Here is a 21,486-nt window from a genome sequence, read left to right as displayed (position 1 = left end):
ACTCTGCACTTCCACTGCAGAGTGCACAGGTTCAATCCCACAGGTTGGGTAACTAAGATCTCATATGCCACATGGCCAAAATATATATATGTATATATATATATGTATTTAGGATAAAAATATATATATTTATTTATATATATATATGTGCATATATATATAGGATAAAATTAATGACTATTTTAACACTTAAGAAGTACTAAAATTTCTTTGTTTTCCCTAAGGACTTTCCTAAGAGCTATATGTAAGCCACTCTGAGATTTTATCTACCGTAGAGTATATTAATCATATTATCTATTTTTGAATAGTTTTTAACTGATAGAAGAAGGGACTCATCTTCTGTAACAAGAGTGAAAAGCAGAGGAGAAATGAAGTGAAATAGATTTGTATTTCTGGTGGTAAAATATGAGGGAATTTTCCCTGGTGGCTTCTAACCTCTCAGAAAGGACTGGAGTGAGTTCCTTAGTTGAGAGTGAGTGACAGGAAGGTGTGGGGAGAAACGTAGGGAGAAAAGGGAGGGAAGCCTCTGGCGCCCGGTAAGTGATAGGCTGCCATTTGAGATTTGTATTCATTCACTTAAAGTGGAACCATCAGCCTGGCAAAGTGGTTCTCCCCAGCTACTTTTAAGTGTTTGCTTAGAGGTGTGGAGAAGACAGAGAAGTAGGTTTAAGCCAAGTTGGGGTTTTGTCAGGTGAGTTTAATAGAGAAGCTAAGGGGTCAAAGGTATTTTTCTGCAGTAAATTTGAGAAGTAATTTTTTACTGTAGCCTTCTTTTCAGTCTTATCTTTCCTTCTTAATAGAACTTCTCCCCACGTATCTTCTTAGCATCACTTTCTTTTCCATTTTTTCAGGGTGCAAAGAAACAGGAGAAATGCATTCATACCAAGGCACACATAATCGACAGGGATTCTATTGATCCTGCCACGGTCACTGCCCTTTGCTTTCTTTTAACCAGAATCAAACATTAAACTAAGGCTTTGGTTAGATGCTAATGACTCCTAAGGTTTTATGCCTCATGGGCAATAAGCTATTTGACTAGTTTAACAGTAAACTGACTAAAGGGAATAAGATTTGGGAAGGAAAAATGGCCTCCAGAGTAAGGGTAGAAGGAGGAGCCAAGTGTGGGAAAGGAACAAATGGCTCACCCGGGAAATAAGCAATAGGATTGGTGCTGCATGGCCTTCCCTGGCCTGCTCAGGTCTAGCAGATCAGGAGATCCTAAAATTGCTGGAGGAGGCCTGGGTTGGGCCCAAGAGCCACATCAGTACCCACAACACTGAATTCACCAAAGTTGCACTGAGGCTCCAGAAAATGTTGTCTGCAATCGATTGGTCATTAAATCCCAGTCATACCATACTTACGTGTTACTGGGTGACCTTGAGCAAATCACCTCTCTTCTTATAAGAGGGAGATATTGATAGTGCCTGCTCCTAGCCACTTTGCTTTGGGAATTAAATGGGATGATGCACATAGTCGGCACTATACAAAGATGCAAGGACTAAAAGAGTCAATGGCTGCCTCTATGTGGCCACTTTTTTCACAAACACTCAAATATTAATATATTAAGGACCAAAAAAGCTCATGATCATTTTCTAGTGGTAATCTTTTCAAATAAGTGGGTTAAGTTTTTAAAACATATATTTATTGTAGAGCTCAGTAAAGCTATTTTTATTTTGAATGAAACAACTGTGATTTTTAAATATTATTATTTTAATATGAATCGAAACTCATGGCACTGAAGAATTTCTTACCAATGACCTTGCAATAAGTACTCACCTCCTTTACCTCCAATGTTGGCCCGCGTCTTAAAATTCTTATACCACTAAAGAGAATACAAACTTAACAGAAGTTTGAAGGTGAATAGTAAGAATGACAAAGTGTTTTCTAAGGTACAGTCTGAAGTATGCAAAGTTAACTTTAAAAGCATCTTTATCCATTGATATATACGATTGCTGTGTTAAAAGCTTTCCTAGCTACCAATATGCATGCCTTATGGAAAGGAAATACTCGGTAACTACCTTTAGTAAATTAATGGTAAAATAACATTTTAATTTTCAGATTGAGAGTCTTCAATCAGTTAGAAGATGAATTGAATTCTCATGAGCATGAACTATGTTGGTTGAAAGACAAAGCTAAGCAAATTGCTCAGAAAGATGTAGCCTTTGCACCTGAAGTTGACAGAGAGATAAATCACTTAGAGGTTATCTGGGATGATACCAAAAAACTAATTCATGAAAAGTAAGTAAAAAACCTCTCAGTTTTTGTTTTTAACTTTCTACTTATTTTATGACACTGGGGCATTGCCCGTTAATCAAGAGTCTAGTATCTTTTGCCAACTTAGGTATTCTGTGTCTACTTAGTAACATTAAAAATTTAGTCCTACAGAACTTGGTTGAGGAAATTGTGTTGAGGTGACAATTAGACATGAAATTTGATACCTAAAATCAGAAGTTGTCAATGGAGTTGTCAGTTTACAAAATGCCACCAGGAGAGTCTTACCCCTGATTTTCTTTTTTGTTTTGTTGTATTTGTTTGTAATTGAGGTATGATTTACATTCAGTAAAATTCACCTTTATAAGTATATATCCTTAAACTGTAGGAGTTTAACAAACTCATGCAGTTCTGTAAATATCACAAATATCAGATTTCACAGTAACAGTTCCACCACCTGAAAAAATTCCCTCATGTCTCACTGTGGTCAGTCCCTCCCCTCACTCCCAGTCCCTGGCAACCATTGATCAGTTTCTGTCTCTGTAATATCATCTTTTGAAGAATCACACACAAATGGATTCTTTCCAGTTTGGACAATTGTGAATAGAGCATCTCTAAACGCTCATGTTCATCTTTTGGTGTGTGCATAAGTTTTTGCTACACTTGGTTAAATACCTTCTTTTACTGAGCTCAGTGTACATGGTGATATGTACCCACAGAGCCCATTCTGTTTTTATAGCTGAGTGGTTTTCCATTTACTAGGTGCGCCACAGTTGATCCGTTCACCAGTTGATGGGCATTTGGGATCTTTCTGGTTTGGACAATTATAAATAAAGCATCTGTAAACATTCACATTTAATTTTTATGTGTACATAAGCTTTTTACTATATACTGTAGACTATTAATGTAGGCTTTTAAAAATTTAACCGTATTGTACAAACTTTATTCCATGTTATGAAACATTCTTCTAAATTGTGATTTGTGCAGGTTGCACAGTACTCAATCATAAGGATGTATCACAATTTATTCACATATTGGCCTATTTTTAACATTGGGTTACTTCTTTTTTTAAAATATTTATTTATTTATTTATTTTTGTCTTTGTTGCTGCATGCAGGCTTTCTCTAGTTGTGGTGAGCTGGGGCTACCCTTCATTGCAATATGCGGGCTTCTCATTGTGGTGACTTCTCTTGTTGTAGAGCACGGGCTCTAGGCACGCGGGCTTCAGTAATTGTGGTGTGCAGGCTCAGTAGTTGTGGCGCATAGGCTTCATTGCTCTTCGGCATGTGGGATCTTCCTGGACTAGGAATCGAACCCATGTCCTCTGCTTTGGCAGGTGGATTGTTAGCCACTGTGCCACCAGAGAAGTCCCTGACATTATTTCTAAATTTTCTCCTATTACAAATAATGGTGTGAAGAATATAATTTTACCCAAATATTAGTGCACACTTCTTTCTTTGGAAAATTTCCTGGGTAAAGAATTGTTTGCTCAAAGGCATTTTACTCTTATAAACAAAAACTATTTTATATTTTGACAATTCTCAGGGGATTCATATTCAATGAAAATTTGTGTTATTGAAATGGAAAAGAAAATCTCATATGTACTTTAGTTACTGAGCAGTATTTTTTGTTTTGTTTTTTGGGTTTTTTTTTTTTTTGAAGGGGGAGGTGGATTTGCTTCCCCTCAACACATATCACTATGAAGTAATTAAATCACAGGAAAATTTTTTTTTTAATTTAACAGATTTTGTTTTAATGGCTATGTGAATTCTTCATTCATGGAGAGCATTTTGGACATTAGGGTTAAGTCAGATTGACCAGAATGCTTTTGACCTCAGTAGGTGGAAATATGGTTTTCCCTTGATTCAGCATTCATCAGAGTACACTTATGTAGTTATATATCAGGTCCAGTCATAGAGAACTCTTCCCTGTCCTGATATGTGACAATAAATGATGTATTTTCTTAATCATTACAGCCAGGGTCAATGCTGTGGACTTATTGACTTAATGAGAGAGTATCAGAATTTGAAGTCAGCTGTAACTAAAGTTCTAGAAAATGCCAGCCATGTGATTGTAACCAGAACTACTATAAAAGATCAGGAGGACCTTAAGTGGGCTTTATCAAAGGTAATAATTCAAAATGTATTTATTTTACTAGACTTTTTTAGTAGATTTGTTTTTTTACTCATAATTTTTTTACTCTATACAACTTATGTCAGTAAATTTAGATATAGCTAATTCATGCTGACAAGCTCAACCTTTTTTTTTTTTTAAGGAATACTTACATCCTAGGATTCTAGCAATTCAAGAAAATTATAATATGTTTGTATAGTTCATTATAATTACTGGTTTCTGCATAAGGTCAACCACGAATTAAATTTCTTAAAGGCAAATGGTTATAAATTCTTGACTTCTCACTGGTTGTTTTATTAATTAAGGAAACATTTATCTCCACAGCATGAAACTGCCAAGAATGAAATGTGTAACAAACAGAAAGAATTGGATAACTTTACTAGTAAAGGAAAACAGTTGTTGTCTCAGCTGAAAAAAATTCACAGTGGTGATTACATCTTGGTGAAAACAGACATGGAAAGCACTGTGGACAAATGGCTGGATGTAAGCTCATCAGCTGGGATTCTATGAATAGTTTATATATGCACATTTCTCAATAACATTTTTGGGCAAAAGATTATTCAGGAATGTGTCTTCCTTTTTTAACTTGTAATGCTAAATTCAAAATGATACTGTTAAGAAAAATAATGTTCACATACAATTTAGAAATAGCTAAAAATTATTTGCTTTATTTGTTAAAACTTATTGGCAGATTTTCTGGAAGTTCACTTGATAACTTCAGTCATAACATATTTATAACCCTAAATGTTTTTCTTTTCCAAACTTTGGGATCATGGTTAAAATAGAAGAATAAATATCTTCCAAATACTAAACCATGATGTATAATAATTTAAAGTAGTAAGACTGTAATTGTGCATTGAAAAACACTGGACTTGTAGTTTACATCCTTGGCTCTTAGTTCTTGCTGTCATTTGCTGGCTATGTGCCCATACAAGTCGCTTGATCTCTCTGGAACTCTACATCTCAATCCATACATATTTTACATCATTTTCCAACTCATAAAGCCTGTGATTCGCCCCCCCACCCCCATTATCAATATCCAGGTTCAAAAGTTTAACCTGCAGTGGACTCCCTTACTTAAGCTAAATTACTTTAGTTAGATATTGATATTTGCATATTATAATCAAATAATTATTATAGGGACTTCAGAAAACCTCATCTGCCTCCACTTTTAAAATGGCATTCTTATTATGGGAAGATTGTTAAACAGCAATACCTTAACCATACAGAGTGGGTTGCTCTCCTGTGTTTTTACTTATTTTATACATATGTCCGGGTCTAATTATGCACATTTTTATAACTCAGCATTACAAATAAAAGGGCTTGCTGTGTCATTTTCAAAATTGAATCCAGTACTGCCCTAGGTGAACTCCTATCCTGTGAAATTAAACCTTAGAGTGAGTTATATTATAGTAGACTGCAATAGACATGTAACTGTTTTCCAATTTACAGGTGAAAATCGAAATTCAGTGAACTCTCCTAATGACAGAAATACCTTATGTAATGGGTAGCATTTACTTGAACCAGGAGCACTAATTAGATTATAATAATTTTTGTAAAACTTTGTTTTTCATTCAGAATATGAAGGAAGCATTGGCATAGTTAATACTTTGGTGGGCAAAGAGCATCTGAAAGCCTCAGATTTAATGATATGGCCTCTGTTTTCTATCCCAGATATCAGAGAAAATTGAGGAAAACATGGACAGGCTGAGGGTAAGCCTGTCCATTTGGGATGATGTACTTGCAAGTAAAGATGAGATCGATGGATGGGCAAACAATTCTGTTCCACAGCTGACCGAAAGCATCAGCAACCTGAATAATAGCCTCCAAGCAGAAGAATTCCTGAAAGAATTTGAGGTAAAATGACTTCACCTTCATATGTGAGCTTGTGGTACATCACTGACCAGAATATAAAAAAAGTGTGCCTTTTTTTTAAAGCTCATTCTTCCTTTCAAGACACATACTGTACTCAATAGTTTATAATAACCTATAAGAGAAAGAACCTGGAAAAAAATAGATATATATTTATGTGTAACTGAATCACTTTGCTATACACTTGAAACTAACACAGTATTGTAAATCAACTATACTTCACTTAAAAAAAAGAAAGAAAACAAACTGCCAGGGGGAAAAAGTAAAGTTTAGTCTTCTTTTCAAGACACATGTAAGTGTAATAAAACTCAACTATCTTTTGCTGTTTGCTTGAAAGTTGATTAGGCTATGGGTAAGAGGCGTGTTTTCTTTTTTTGTGTTTTTATCATTTCTTAGTTGGAGTTCTTCACTTAAAGTATTAATAGAAAAGTAAAGATTCATAAAAGCTATAAACTGTCCCATTCATCTGAGATTATGGTACATTCCGATTGGAAAACCAAATTGAAAATGTTTGTAATCTAATAGTATTTAGTATCTGTTTTTTCTTTATTCAAATGAAATGTTTACTGAGTACTTACCACGACCTGAACACTTATGTTGGGTGCTGGATTCCTCCACTGCCTTTGCAGAAGTGAAAGAAAACTGGAGACTGGAGTGTCACAGACTTGCTGGAAAGTGGGCTTTTAAAGTTCTAGTGGCCAATTTATTTTAAACTCCTCTTTTAAACTCCCATTTCTTGCATTCATTTATTCATCTGCTCATCAAATTCCTGATGGGCATCTAAAATGTGTCAGGCACTAAGAATTTAATAGTAAAACAAAGTCACTGCCATTATGGTATTTACATTATTTACATTATAATATATATCATATGTAAAATGTCAAGCAGTAATTGTGCTATGATGAAAAATGAAGCAGGGTGAGGGGAAATAGTGACCAGAGGTAACCTGTTTCACAAAGCACAGGACTGAGTGCATCCTTGGTGAGGGACGAGACTGCTCACATTCTGTGCTCCAGGGCCCTGCGCTGCGCCTGGCACAGGTAGGGAATGTGGCAGATAGTGAGAGAACCACTGCATCTGAATAAAATGTTGTTGAATCATCTGTATTTCCTAAGTTACCAACTGTATTTACTCAAAGAACATTCTATAGATTGTCCCTATTTCTAAGAGCAGACAGAAGTAGAGGGAATATTCCAGACCCAAAGCGGAGTCAGGAGAGGGATCCCACAGTATCCTTAGTTGTTATCTTTGATGTTAAATTAACATAACAGCTCAAACAGTGCTGTGTGCTGGAGTATAGCTTGTACCAGCCCACAAAAGTCAGTTACTAGGTTTTCAGGAATTTTGTGAGCTAGTGTTAAACACAGCCATTATTAAAAATTAAATTGTACCATTAAATTGTATTAAAAATGAAAGTAATACATTCTCAAAGCTTAATTACTTCCTAATTATTATTTGATAATTACTGCTATCCAGGATCTTGAATTATTGATATTTATTATATATGTATGATGGAAATACTGTGGAAAGTGTGCACCTGTATGGTGCTTCCAACTCCATGTTCTGTGACGTCATGTTGTAGCTCAAAATGGTGGTAAATGCTGCAACTCAGGGCCAGTTGTTCAACCAGCCTGGAGGGTACTCCTACTGCTGACCTCTGGGATCCAGGGAGCCGGTGGGCCTCAGCCACGTTCACTATGTCCAGGTTCAGTCGCTCGCAGAGATGGGTGTTTTATGTTACTCTCTGTGATACAGCAGCTAATAAAATCAGTGAGCTGGATTCAGCCCGGTGCCTAACAGTGCAGGAAATGAAGTTAAGGTGCGTAGGTGTGACTCCTTAATTGCCCACATGGTTCTGGGGAAGGCCCATGGGCCTGGCAGGCAATTCATCACTTTTTACCGGGCGAGTAAATTACTTGCTGGGTTGAAGGCATCAGGAGTTTTGTTAGTGTCTACCGAGCACCAAAATAGCACATTTAAGCTGAGAGGGACACTTTATTAAAATGTTCCTTCGTGGGCCCAAATAGCTAATGAAGTTTCCAAGCATCTAATTTGTTTTGTAATGATTCTTTGATTATACTTTCTTCTTGTGTTAATGTTAGTGCCAAAAAAAAAAGGCAAAAGGCAAAATGTTAGATGTCAATTTCCTAATTAACCTGATTTCTGTTTTAACACCCTTTCCATTTCCATTTGAAGTATTTCTTCTATCTTACACATAGTGTACAGTAATTAGGAGGCCCTCCTGATGTGTGTTTCTCTTAAAATGCTTCCCCAAGACTTTCATGCTGCCATAGTAGCCAATGACATTAATGCTGATAAGTAAACGGCTGTTAGTCTGTTGCAAATCCCCACTGACTCAAGAGTGTGGTTAATGTTTAATTTTTTCCAGGAGCATTTTTTTTCTAATAGAAGAGGGTGGGAAGAAAGTTCTGCATACGCCCTCACATTCCCAGTAAAACTTAATGGTGACATTTTTCCACATGTGCAAATAATGACAGCCCTGAGAAAATGAAGCAGTTTTGGTTTTAGTATTTTGGTTTTTTGTTTTGTCTTACCCTGGGTTAAAGTTGGGGCTTTTTGACAGAGTTAGTACTTGAAATTATTAAATGCCAAGTATAACATGTCAGTGTTTGGATTAGTTATATTTTTCCCCTTTGTCTTTTATTTTGGCAGTCTGAAGTTAAAAAGAAAGCACTGAGGTTAGAAGAACTACATTCCAAAGTTAATGATCTTAAAGAATTAACTAAAAATCCAGAAACACCAACAGACCTTCAGGTAAGCACTCAATCGTTTGTAATAACTCTATATACTATACACCCTCAAAAAAGTGTGTGTGTGTATATATATATATATGTAATCTCTCCATGGATATATATATATACACACACACACTTTATGTATTTATTTATAAAGTACATGTGTATGTGTATGTGTGTATATTCTTATTGTTATCATTGTTGCTAACTCCAGGCAAACACATAGACCTTATCAGATATGAGGGTTAAAATATCAACATTTTTAGAATTCCTTGTGCTAATGTTAATAGCATATTTCCAACTCAAATATTATAAGATTAGTTCTTTTTTCCTTACTAAATTTTGAAAGTGAAGCACTCAGCTTGCCTCATGGACCCTTTTAAGCCTAGACAGAAACAGAAACCACGTTTGTGAATATTGATATCTTTATTGATATTTTTCTAATGCATTTACTGAATAATTGTGTTTGGAAGGGTCACTATCACCGATGTCCCTTCAAGGCCCTTTAGATGGCGCAATCCACAGGCACCAGGAGGCAGGCCAGGCAGGGCTGACCAGGAAACCTGGGCTGCTTCACTGAGAGAGCCTGGGAGCAGCCCACACTCAGGGGTCAGGGCCAAGGGCTCTTACTCACTACTTTCACACTCAGGGGTCAGGGCCAAGGGCTCTTACTCACTACTTTCACACTCAGGGGTCAGGGCCAAGGGCTCTTACTCACTACTTTCACACTCAGGGGTCAGGGCCAAGGGCTCTTACTCACTACTTTAAGCTATCTATTTGCTGCTGCCCTCATTTTCTGTACATTTCCCCTCTTACTATTGTGCCTTTCTCCTTTACCTTCTGTTTCTCGCTAACCAGTCAGTCTTGTTTGATCACCTGTACTTTTGCTCTGACCCAAGACTGTGTATCTATCCGTTAGTATCATCGGTAGATGATCTACTTGTACCAGAAGGTTAGAAGTTTCACTTGAAGCAAGAACAGGCAGAAGGGGTGCTGATCACCCACAAAACTGAAAAGGAGAGCTTTGCATATCAAGGGCATAAATGGGTAACCGTTGGTTTTTGCCGGAGTGACGATGGAGTAGGGTTTTGAGAGAGAGCTACTGTTGTACTCTGGTTTCTCTCTTTCTCCCTCTCTCTCTCTCTCATACACATACACACTCCTACCCATACTCAAGGAAGAGGCAAGGGAGTGCCTGCACCACACCTCAAAATGAGGAGGATTTTGGTGGTACTGTCTGGAGAGCAGGTGGCATCCCTGCAGGTGGCAGACACAGAAGTCTAGTATCTAACCCTCCTTGAAAGACCTTAAGGGTGAGAGACAAACTGGCTGACTGCTGATGTATTTGCCAAGGAGAAATGATTGTTTTGAGTGGCCTGCATCTCAGAGTCATCTGGGGTGAAATGCCAGCTTGTGACTCCTGACCCGGAAGTAAATTATGAAAGGAAAGGAAAGAGGAGAGTGTCACGTGGTACCTAAGCAGACTTTCTGGGGGATAAACAGGCCTTAGCAGCACAGAGTTAAAGAGAGGCCCACAGGCTGCACAAGGAGAAAGGAAAGAGCCAGAAAGGACTGTGTTGCCTGCACCTAGGGGATTTCAGTGGGAGGTGGCCAGAGTGAGGGGAGTCTCTGAAAACCCCACACACGAGTCCTGTGAGAGGAGGGATGTGAATTCTCACCTGGCCCGGCCAGCAGAGATGCCAGCCCCCAGCGGTTGTCACCCGCCTCCTGCGGGTCCAAGCCTGCAGGAGTCAGGGGCTGTAGAAAGTGGGGGAATAGAAAGAATGTGAAGAAAGATGAAAAAAGGCACTTTGCCCCTTTCTTCACTGGAGGCTTCCTGTTTGCAGCAGGTCTGAGCAGAGGATAAGAAAAAACATCTTAACTTTAAGTTCAAAGTTTTGATTATTAAATCAGCCTGTCTAATTGTGGAATAGATACTGCTGTGCAGTTGATCAGGATTATAAGTCCTTTTATTGTTATGTGTGGGGCCCGAAAAGTCCAGGGCCCTCCCCAAACCAATAATCCAGGCAAGAGAATAGCTAGTCTCACCGAATATTTTAAACAGGAGACAAAGATGACATTGCTTCATGATACAGTCCCAAGTGTTGTTTGCTCAAAGCAGTGGCTACATCAGGGCAAAAAGTGTGTGTTTCCAAGGGAGAATGAAGAGCAGATTTTTGGGTACCAACTTGGTTACTCTGTGTAAGTCTAGGTCTGCTTTGAAATGGGATCTTGTGGATTCCCAGGAAACTCAGTCAAATCTTCCACTTTCAAAGTCCAGTGTTAACCGTAATCCTCACTCTTTCCATTTCCCCATTACTTAGGATATTTGGCAACTTGTACCCACTGATTTTCCTTCTTAGAAAAGCTGAATTAGCATCCGTGGTTAGGCTTCTGTGATTTTTACGGTTAAGCTGCGCATGAATGGAATCCCTACTGAATGAGTGCGCTGGTCTTCACAGACTTCAACGAAATCTTACTTTATGTTTAGTTTATAGAAGCTGACTTAAGGCAGAAACTGGAGCATGCCAAAGAAATTACTGAAGAAGGAAAAGGAACCTTGAAAGAGTTCACCGCTCAGAGTGCACAAGTGGAGAAGTTTATTAATGACATCACAACCTGGCTGACAAAACTAGAAGAATCGTTGATGAACTGTGCCCAAACTGAGACTTGTGAAGCATTGAAAAAAGTGAAGGTAAGTCATAAACTATCACTAAGTGTTTACATTTCAGTATTAATATTAATTCTCCTGTTTTGCAGTGACTTTAATAAAAGTGTAACCTCCATTCTCAGTTACCTGTATTAACAACAAACCGACTAATTCATACTATAGGAAACAGCAAAGCAAATAACAGATGGAGAACTGAATGCAGGTGGTAAGAAACCGAAGACGAATATTTTAAACACAGAAAGCATGAACTGCTATAGCACTTGCTCAAAGATTATACTTGTTAGTAAAGGTTATACTTTAGTAAAAAGGCGGGAGCCCATAGAAGAACTGTTTAAATTTTTATGAATTTTCAAACTTGAATGCCCAGTAGTTTTTCATCACTTAATTATTTTTATTGGTGACTATGACTGCTTTCATCCTGAGAAGGATAAATTTTTTAAAAATTGTTGAGAAAACAACATACATTGTCTGTGCTCTTTTAGCATATTTTCTTACTGTACTTGAGACTGGGGACATATACTTTTAGAATTAACTACCAGTGCTTTTGGTGTGGCCTGGGAGCCTGAAACAAAGCCCAAGTGGCCCATGGAGGAATGTGAACATAGGAGGATGGCTCCATTAATATAATAGTTTCTAATCAACTAACTAAACCCAAGATCCTGGGCTGGAATCCACAAAGACCTTTTCAATTTGCTTGAAATCCTAGACTATAACCTAAACCCCAGCTACCTCTCAACAGCTGTTTGCAGTTGTTCCCAAGGAGAACTGAGCAAAATTCTGAAAGAATCAACACAGATCTGTCACAGATACTATCTGACAAAAATGTATACATTATTGAGTGGATTTCAGCAGCCTCACTTGCCAAAATATCTCCCTGAGTGGAGTAGATGGAATATTTCTCTTGAATGTGATGAATTTTATTCTCTTGAATGTGATGCTTTTATTCTGTAGGAAATACAAAAAGAACTTCCAAGTCAGCAAAGCAACATCAGTTCCACCCAAGAAAATCTCAATAGCTTGTGCCGCAAGTACCATTCAGTGGAGCTGGAGAGCCTGGGCAGTGCGATGACGGGGCTGATAAAGAGATACGAGGCTGTGAGCCAGTCCTGCTCCAAGACACAGGCCAGCCTTCAGGATTCTCTGGAAAAACACTTCAATGGTGAGCTCAGACAGGCGTTAGCATGAGTAGTTTGTTTATGAGACACAATCCAAACCAAATGCTGCCTAGAAACTGCCAGAAAACTTTCCACAAGAGTATCGTTTTAAATTTTTGTGTGCGTTGAGATTTGAGCAATGAAATTGTGATGGTTGGGCCTTCACCACACGCAGAATTCTTCCTCTTTCTCCCCAAGAAAGTAGGAGTCCACCATCTTGTTGAATCTGAACTTCATCTGGATTTTCTACGTAGGGCTCATTTGTGTGGAAAGTGACTCCCACTGCTATGATGAAGTGACACAGTAAACTTGGATCTTAAGAGAGGCCGTGAAACAGCAGCCACGTCATTGAGGAAACTGCTGGTCATGTGTCTCTGACTCGGCCTCACACACAGCTGTGCCTCTGCTCTGGTGTGGATGTGAGATGCTCTAAGTCAGCATGATGGGCAGAGGAGATGGTTCCTCCATTTGCCAGAGAAGTGGCTTTGACACCCCTAGAGCATTGCTCACTCTTACATAGTCAGGCAATTATCTATCTTTACCAAAAAAACAAAAACAAAAAAAACACAGTGGGAAATCAAACATGTCAGGAATACAAATTTCTTTTCAGTCTTATATCTGAGATAGTTTCTCAATTCTACCATGAACAGTCATGATTGTAGATCATACTGAATTATATTCTGTATTATTATTGTTGTTGTTTTCTCTCTGGAATATGTTGTATGGCAAGATGCGATGGGCTGGAGGCCAGAACTAATTCATGGTGGTCATCCTGGAAGCTCTTTCAATGTTTTGGATGTTTTTCTTATTTTTGTTACTTTCCAAAGAGTCTATGCAGGAATTCCAAAAGTGGTTTTCCAGTATAAAGGCAGCAGCAAAGGACTCATCAGACAGAACTGGGGACAGCAAGGCTCTGGAGGCAAAGCTCCATGATCTTCAGGTATGCAAGCTGGCGCTGCTTTTTCCTAACCTGCACTCAAGTGCCTTCAAGTCAGACCTAAATCATCTATTTCCCCAAACCTTATTTTCTTCAAACTTTTCTTCTTACCTAATAGAGTTAGATTTCTCGACTGAAAAGGAGATAGTTAATATGAAAAGTAAGTTGAGAAAATGTTAGAATTTCAGAATTGCTAGATCCCTTTCCTTTCTTTTTTAGCCTATTGGTTATTCCTTGGGTTTCATTCAGAACTAAACATAATTTTAGTTTTTATGGCAGTAAAAGCATAAATAATTGTATCTATTTTACATCATTAGCATGGAGAGGTGTTGAAAAGAAGACATGGCTTGTGCTTTTTAATAACCTATCGTCTAAATTTGGAGCTAGGATATATTCAAATAAAAGCAATAGATATTACAGGTTTTATAGGTGTTACAGACAATGAAAAATGTATAAAAATTCTGATAAGAGAAAGCCATTGTGTAGCAGAGTTAAGAATGATTGACAGGAGCCTAGGTTCAAATTTAGTTTTGGCCAAGGTTCTTAAGTGGCTAATTTGAGCAAAGTGCTGTGTTAAGTATTATAAAAATAATTTTTAAAAATTAACGAGGAACATGAGGATTTTGTGGCCTCATGGGTGATGGCAATTATGTAGACAACTCATTAGCAGTTAGGGTAGGAAGATCATTATAATACAGGAAGCTGGTTTTGCAGGAGGTGTGGTGAATTCAGATGTGGAGTTGTCCGCTTTGAGGACTGAGGAGCGGGACAGGCAGGGCTAGCACAACAGTCCTGGGCTTCTTTTGCTCTGTTGAAACCACGCCCATGCATATGATCTTCCAAGGAAGAGGTGCATACCAAGAAAAGAAGGGATCTGAAGACAGGGTTTTGTGTGCAGGGTGGGCCGACAAGGAGGAGAGGTGGAGACAGTTAACCAGTTAGAAGATGTCACTCTAACCGTATGAGGAGGTGGAGGCTGGACCAGGTTGGGATGGTGGGAATGGGGAGAGACTGAGAACAGCCCTTGATGAGAGCATCCTCCTTTCCAGCTCGACGTTGCTTGCATTCGGTCCTCAGTGGTTCCAGGGACTGGCTGGCACCGTCCTCCATTCTAAGTCTTGATTATATCCAATTGTATACATCTTTCTCACTCCAGCCTTGTTAAAAGCCTTCTTCCTTTGGGCTCTGTTTTTCTTCTCTTGCTCTACTTTCTCAGGTCAGAACTGTAATTAATGCTCCCATGCAGGGTCTCTGAATAACAGCATATGTTTTCTATTACCTTTACTTCCCAAAACAGAACATTTTGGACTCAGTCAGTGATGGGCAGAGCAAGCTTGATGCGGTGACTCGAGAAGGACAAACTCTGTATGCACATTTGTCTAAACAAATTGTCAGTAGCATTCAGGAACAAATTACAAAAGCTAATGAAGAGTTTCAAGCATTTCTCAAACAATGCCTTAAAGACAAACAGGCTCTTCAAGACTGTGCTCTGGAACTTGGGAGGTAGGTTGTTTTGACAAGTGCAGATTTCCTCATACACAGGATATGTTTTCAAGGATTTAGAGTAAAGAGACATTGGAAATAAAAATATTTGAAATTATGAGCTTAAATTATAATAAGTGTTGACCTTAGGACTTCTCTGGAGAGACCTTAAGTTCATGTTCATACTAGGACAATAATTAATTGCTCAAACTCTGATGGCGTCATTTAACTTTATTTTCTATATAGAAAAAGAAAGGAATTATATTCACTAATAACTGTAAATGGCATAAATGCGTGTATATTTTGTCTGTTTGGTTAACTCAAGACATTAGACACTCAGGTTTTAGATTATCCAAGTCTTGTCCTTGTGTCTACTTCTGCTGTGTTGGAATTATGGCAGAAAACACCTATTGTATTTCTCTGAATCAAGATTCTAATCAGGAAGCTATGCCAACAGGGGTGAATATAAAATTAGAAAGAAGAAAAAAACTTCTGTTGCTAGGAAAAGAAAGATGTCTGTGTAATCAAAATGTCTTTTTTGATTGGAGAGTAATTTGCCTGACTCTTGTCCAGGATTCTAGAGAATTTACGTTGTGTTCTAAACTTAAGAGCCCTAGACCTCTTGTGCTATATTCAAATCCCCATAAAGTACAAAGACATGAGATGACTTTCCTTCTTTTCCCAGGGCTTCCGCTGCCCAATTTATCCACTGGCCCCAATTCAGGGTCTTTATAGTAAGACACAAAGTTAAGTGCATACTGACGTAGGAATGTTATCTTGCTGGTAACTACCAGGTATGATTACCAAGGAAATCAACTCAGCAAGATGGAGTGCTTCTTTTTCTGCTTGGATCTCAAGAGAAATGTCCAGAATTTGTTACTTTCTTGAGGAAATGAGTGATCATTTAAATGGGCTTATTGCTAAGTTTTCTTCTCTACTTGAAAATTCATGAGATCTTAATTGCCAGAGACATTGTGACCTCAGATATTAGAATGTATTTATTATAATGAGCACATAAGAATTTCTCTAAGGCGTTTTTCTCTTCTTTAGCTTTGAAGATCAGCACAGAAAACTGAACTTATGGATCCATGAAATGGATGAAAGATTAAGTACAGAAAACTTAGGAGAGAGTAAGCAGCACATTCCTGAGAAGAAAAATGAAGTGCATAAAATTGAGATGTTTCTGGGAGAACTACTGGCTGCAAGGTAGGGTGCAGAAGTGGAATAGATTCTTTCCCTATTAACAAGTGTTTGTTTGGTTGGTCAGGTATTTGGGTGGATTAGTTGGTTAGTTGGTGGTGGTTGTGCTTCTATCCTTGAATGTCTAGCATACAAATGACTGTGCAATGTTTCTATGGCAGCGTGGTGATCTAGAGAGAGCATCGGGGTGGAGGAAAGGAGCTGGTCTCCATCTCAGTAACATCTTCCTTTGCTCAACAAATTGGACAGGCCAATCATTTCCTGTATTTTTTGATACTGGCTTTTAAGCATTGAAATAATAATATTAGTAATAATAAAATAAAATATATTTTCCTCTCAGGGATTATTATAATGATGTAAGGTGATTATAAAGATAGCCTTCATTTACAAAAATAATGCTGTAGACTCCAAGTTCCATGTATTCTTCACACACTTCAGCCTCCAGTACCATTTCCTGTTCACCCCTTCCTCATAATATTCTTTTTTTCCTTTTAAAAAGAGTTTTATTGAGATATAATTGACATACAATAAACTGGATATATTTATGTTTTTTTTTTTTTTTTTTTGGCACACGGGCTTAGTTGCTCTGTGGCATGTGGGATCTTCCTGGAGCTGGGATTGAACCCGTGACCTCTGCATTGTCAGGCGGATTCTTAACCACTGTGCCACCTAGGAAGCCCCAAACTGGATATATTTAAAGTGTACAATTTGATTTTTTTTCTTATTAGTCATCTGTTTTATACATATTAACATATATATAGCAATCCCAATCTCCCAATTCATCCTACCCTACCCCACCCCACCCCTCAACCCCCACGTCCCCCCCTTGGTGTCCACATGTTTGCTCTCTACATCTGTGTCTCTATTTCTGCCTTGTAAGCAGGTTGATCTGTACCATTTTTCTAGATTCCACATATATGCATTAGTGTATGATATTTGTTTTTCTCTTTCTGACTTACTTCACTCTGTATGACAGTCTCTAGGTCCATCTGTGTCTCTACAAATGACCCAATTTCATTCCTTTTTATGGCTGAGTAATATTCCTTTGTATATATGTACCACATCTTCTTTATGCATTTGTCTGTCAGTGGACATTTAGGTTGCTTCCATGTCCTGGTGATTGTAAATAGTGCTGCAGTGAACATTGGGGTGCATGTATCTTTTTGAATTACAGTTTTCTCTGGGTATATGCCCAGTAGTGGGATTTCTGGGTCATATAGTAATTCCATTTGTAGTTTTTTAAGGAACCTCCATACTGTTCTCCGTAGTGGCTGTATCAATTTATATTCCCACCAATAGTACAAGAAGGTTCCCTTTTCTCCACACCCTCTCCAGCATTTATTGTTTGTAGATTTTCTGATGATGCCCATTCTAACCGATGTGAGGTGATATCTCATTGTAGCTTTGATTTGCATTTCTCTAATAATAAGTGATGTTGAGCAGCTTTTCATGTGCCTCTTGGCCATCTGTTTGTCTTCTTTGGAGAAATACCTATGTAGGTCTTCCGCCCATTTTTTTATTGGGTTGTTTGTTTTGTTGATATTGAGTTGCATGAACTGTTTATATATTTTGGAGATTAATCCTTTGTCTGTTGATTCATTTGCAAATATTCTGAGGATTGTCTTTTCATCTTATTTATAGTTTCCTTTGCTGTGCAGAAGCTTTTAAGTTTCATTAGGTCCCATTTGTTTATTTTTGCTTCTCATAAGATTCTTAGTAAAGCAAAAGGTATGGTCATGAAATCTGGCTCTCCTAGAGGTTTGTTTTCTCCACTGCAATATTTGTCTCTTCATTGCTGACTGAGCAAACGTTTCTGCTTCCTTCTTGGGCAAAGTCCTCCAGCCTGTGCTTTGGACTCTACCACGCTGATGGCTTTGCTCCCTCAATTCATGCTCCACCCCTAGCATTTTCAGTTGCTTCTTTGGAACTCTTGCATTGGAAGATAGAATACTTTCCACTATGGTAGGGCAGCTTGGCCCCAAACTCTTTAACCATCTCACTGTTGTCTTACAGAGCAGATGCATTTTGAGCAGCAGAAGGCTGGTATCCAGCCTGCTTCATCAGCCAAATCAGCAACCATGATCAACTGAGCAAAATTGACCTAAATCAGATCATTCTCATTCCCTGTTTCGACTGAATCCTTTTTTTGGTCAAACATGCTAGGTATTCCTTGTCTTGAAAAAATAAAATACAAACAAGTGCACAAACAGAACCCATACGATAGCTATTTTTTGGTGCGCTAGTTCAATGACCATTATAAAATCTCCCTGGAATATTTTGGTCCCACCTCTATGAACCTTTACCATGGGGTAAACCCTTTGTTGATTTTGTTCTGAACTTAGGTTAAGCATCTCATCGCTTAAGAATCCAATACTGAGAGACAAGTATTGGGTAAAAGGAAAGATGGCTTTATTGAGGAAGTTGGCAGTCCTGGGGAGAAGGTGGGCTCATGTCCCAGAGAGCCAACTCCCCATTGCTAATCAGAGGGCAAGAGCTTTTAAAGGAGAGCTTCAAGGGTGTGCAGCAGAGACTATGTGCAGAACAGTACAGTTCGCTTCTAGAATCATCTTAAAACTGATCGTGCGGCGGTCTGGGCAGTGTCATCTTGATTGTTCTAAGCACAGTTAATCTTCATTTCCAGGGTCGGTTTGTTACCATTTCCTTGAGGCCATTTCCTGGAATCGTGCAAGCCCCATATTCAGTAGTGCTCAAGATGGAGCAGCTTTGCTTATGGCTACAGTGTGGTCATCATGCAGATAGCTTTTTCCCTGGTGGTGGTTTTAGTATCTGCAGAATAACTCGGGAATGTGCATCAGACACTGTTATCTATGTCTTTCAGGGAGAAACCAAAGATTCTGTGACTCTGTTATCCTAATCATTAACTGTTTGAGCCTGCTCTTCTGTGACTCAGAGGAGGCCTGGAAGATTACAGCTTTTCTACAAACAAGAGACGGGGGACACAGAAGGACTTTTGTATCTAGGAGGGCCCCATAGGGTCCTGTTTCAGTTTTAGAAACCCCAACCCAATGGTGAATTTCTCAAGGCCGGGGACCATCAGGTCTTTGTCATCTTTATCTAGTATAGTGCCAATAAAGAAAATATTTGCTAAACGAACAGAATAATAGCATTATTCTAACTACATAACTTCCTGAAAATTACACTACACTTTATTTACTTTTTAAATCTTAACTCTTGTCTAGGTACAATATAACATAGCCGGACCTAATTCTCTCCTCCTTTTAAACATTTGAAATGACTTTACATATTCTTCTTGAGCTATGAATTCCAGGACCAGATGCTAAGAGTCTTCAGGTGTGTTTGCTCCCAGCTTCTTTCAACCTGGCTGCTTCTCCGGACCATCCTAATGCGCTCTGCTGGTCTCCCAGCTTCTCCAGCTGAGTCACCCGACTTCTCTCACTTGCTTGCCACTGGCTCCTCCCAGTAATCTGGATTTTTTCATCATAATATTTTCTAGTACTTCAGATATTTTGAAGGGATGTCCTGTATTTTTAAAAAGAACCCCAGGCTTGAGAATCATGGAATTTTTTTTCATCCATTAAGCAATTCTCCTTGTGATAACAAGTGATATCTGTCATCTCGAATTGTTTAACTCACATCGTTGCTTAAGCCACCTGCATGTCTCACCAAGGAGATTACAAGTATAAGAGATGTATTTTAAAGTATATGTAATGTTTTATAAGTCTTATATATCTCACAGAGGCCCATAGAATGCCATTTACAGAGTAGCTGCTCAGAAAAGAAAATGAGACAAGGTAGGAGATGGGCTTCCTATCCTTTTCTCTAGCATTCACAGCAGTTTGTGTTAGAGTATCTGCACTCCCCCTTCTGGTATCCCAGGCATCTCCTGATAGATGTACTGATTGGAATTCAGAACTCTGTAAAACAGGATGAAACCAACCCCGCTATTATGTTTTTCCCTTGACCTAATTAACATAATCCAAAACTGAGATGAGCAAAGTACCCGAGACGCAACAAAGAAACCCATGAGTATTCATAAGGTGGCCATTTGAAAGAAACTTTTTTTTTTTTTGGCACTTTATCTCTGCCAAACCTTGTGCTGGGTGCTGGGAATATGAAATGAGTGTAATACCCTTGACTTCCAGAAGGTGAAACTCTTGTGGATTGATACAGGCAAGGTGTATGAGGTGACATAGCCAGACAGGAAGAGGGCACCCAGGAGTCACCACGATGCTTTCTGGGGATGTGATGACTGCAGTGAGATTGAAAGGGTCAATTAGAAAAGAAGCAGAAAAAAGCGGGAGAATTTTCGGGAAAGAGGAGTCTCCATGTGTATACAACAGAGCGCAGTGTTTAGGGAATTTCAGGGAGCTGTTTATGGTTAGAGCATTAGCTAGGAATGGAGAAAAGTTAGAGATCTGCCCAAAAAGACTGGCCGGGACCATTTCCTGAAGTGAATCCCTAACAATAGAGTGGGCTGGGGTCTAGACGCAGAGTGAATCAGATCCCCCATGTGAATTGACTGCATTCAGAGAAACCACAAGGGTCCCCAGCGTCATCCTTGAAAGGCATGTCAGCTGTGAGCACTTGTCTGCTCACTGCTCCAATATCAACAACGATTTGTCACTCCCCTGCATTCCAGAATGTCAGAATTAATTTTTTTTTTCTGTTTTCTTTAGAGAGTCCCTTGACAAGCTTTCCCAGAGAGGGCAGCTTCTCAGTGAAGAAGGCCACGGCGCTGGGAAAGAAGGACGCCTGTGCTCCCAGCTCCTCACTAACTACCAGAACTTACTCCGAATGACCAAGGAGAAACTCCGGAGCTGCCAGGTGGCCCTGCAGGAGCACGAGGCCCTGGAGGAAGCGCTGCAGAGCATGTGGTCCTGGGTGAAAGACGTGCAAGACAGACTGGCCTGTGCAGAGAGCACCGTGGGGAGCAAAGACGCCTTGGAGAGAAGGCTGTCACAAGTGCAGGTACGGGGGCAGCGGCCCAATGCGGATGCCCTCGGAAGACTATTTGATTAGATTCACACATGTTTGAGTTGGGTCCTCACTGTTCTGTGAGCCTGCACGTGAGGATTATGTGGGCAAAGG

At 39.0% G+C, this 21,486-nt stretch overlaps 1 protein-coding gene across 1 annotated transcript in view; it reads left to right on the top strand.

Annotated features, from left to right (window-relative positions):
- The window catches only part of SYNE1 (spectrin repeat containing nuclear envelope protein 1), a 341,186-nt gene that overhangs the window by 85,490 nt on the left and 234,210 nt on the right, over positions 1 to 21,486 (top strand). Inside the window, exons 38-48 of the mRNA XM_057737764.1 lie at positions 2,059 to 2,238; positions 4,188 to 4,338; positions 4,669 to 4,827; positions 6,019 to 6,201; positions 8,890 to 8,991; positions 11,464 to 11,667; positions 12,595 to 12,802; positions 13,625 to 13,737; positions 15,032 to 15,237; positions 16,267 to 16,422; positions 21,075 to 21,366. Coding sequence (XP_057593747.1) covers positions 2,059 to 2,238; positions 4,188 to 4,338; positions 4,669 to 4,827; positions 6,019 to 6,201; positions 8,890 to 8,991; positions 11,464 to 11,667; positions 12,595 to 12,802; positions 13,625 to 13,737; positions 15,032 to 15,237; positions 16,267 to 16,422; positions 21,075 to 21,366 — 1,954 coding nt within the window. The remainder of the gene's footprint in view (positions 1 to 2,058; positions 2,239 to 4,187; positions 4,339 to 4,668; positions 4,828 to 6,018; positions 6,202 to 8,889; positions 8,992 to 11,463; positions 11,668 to 12,594; positions 12,803 to 13,624; positions 13,738 to 15,031; positions 15,238 to 16,266; positions 16,423 to 21,074; positions 21,367 to 21,486) is intronic.

Source organism: Hippopotamus amphibius, chromosome 6 (genome assembly GCF_030028045.1).
Source record: "Hippopotamus amphibius kiboko isolate mHipAmp2 chromosome 6, mHipAmp2.hap2, whole genome shotgun sequence".
Classification (NCBI taxonomy): domain Eukaryota; kingdom Metazoa; phylum Chordata; class Mammalia; order Artiodactyla; family Hippopotamidae; genus Hippopotamus; species Hippopotamus amphibius.
This window is presented reverse-complemented; position numbering and strand designations above follow the sequence as displayed.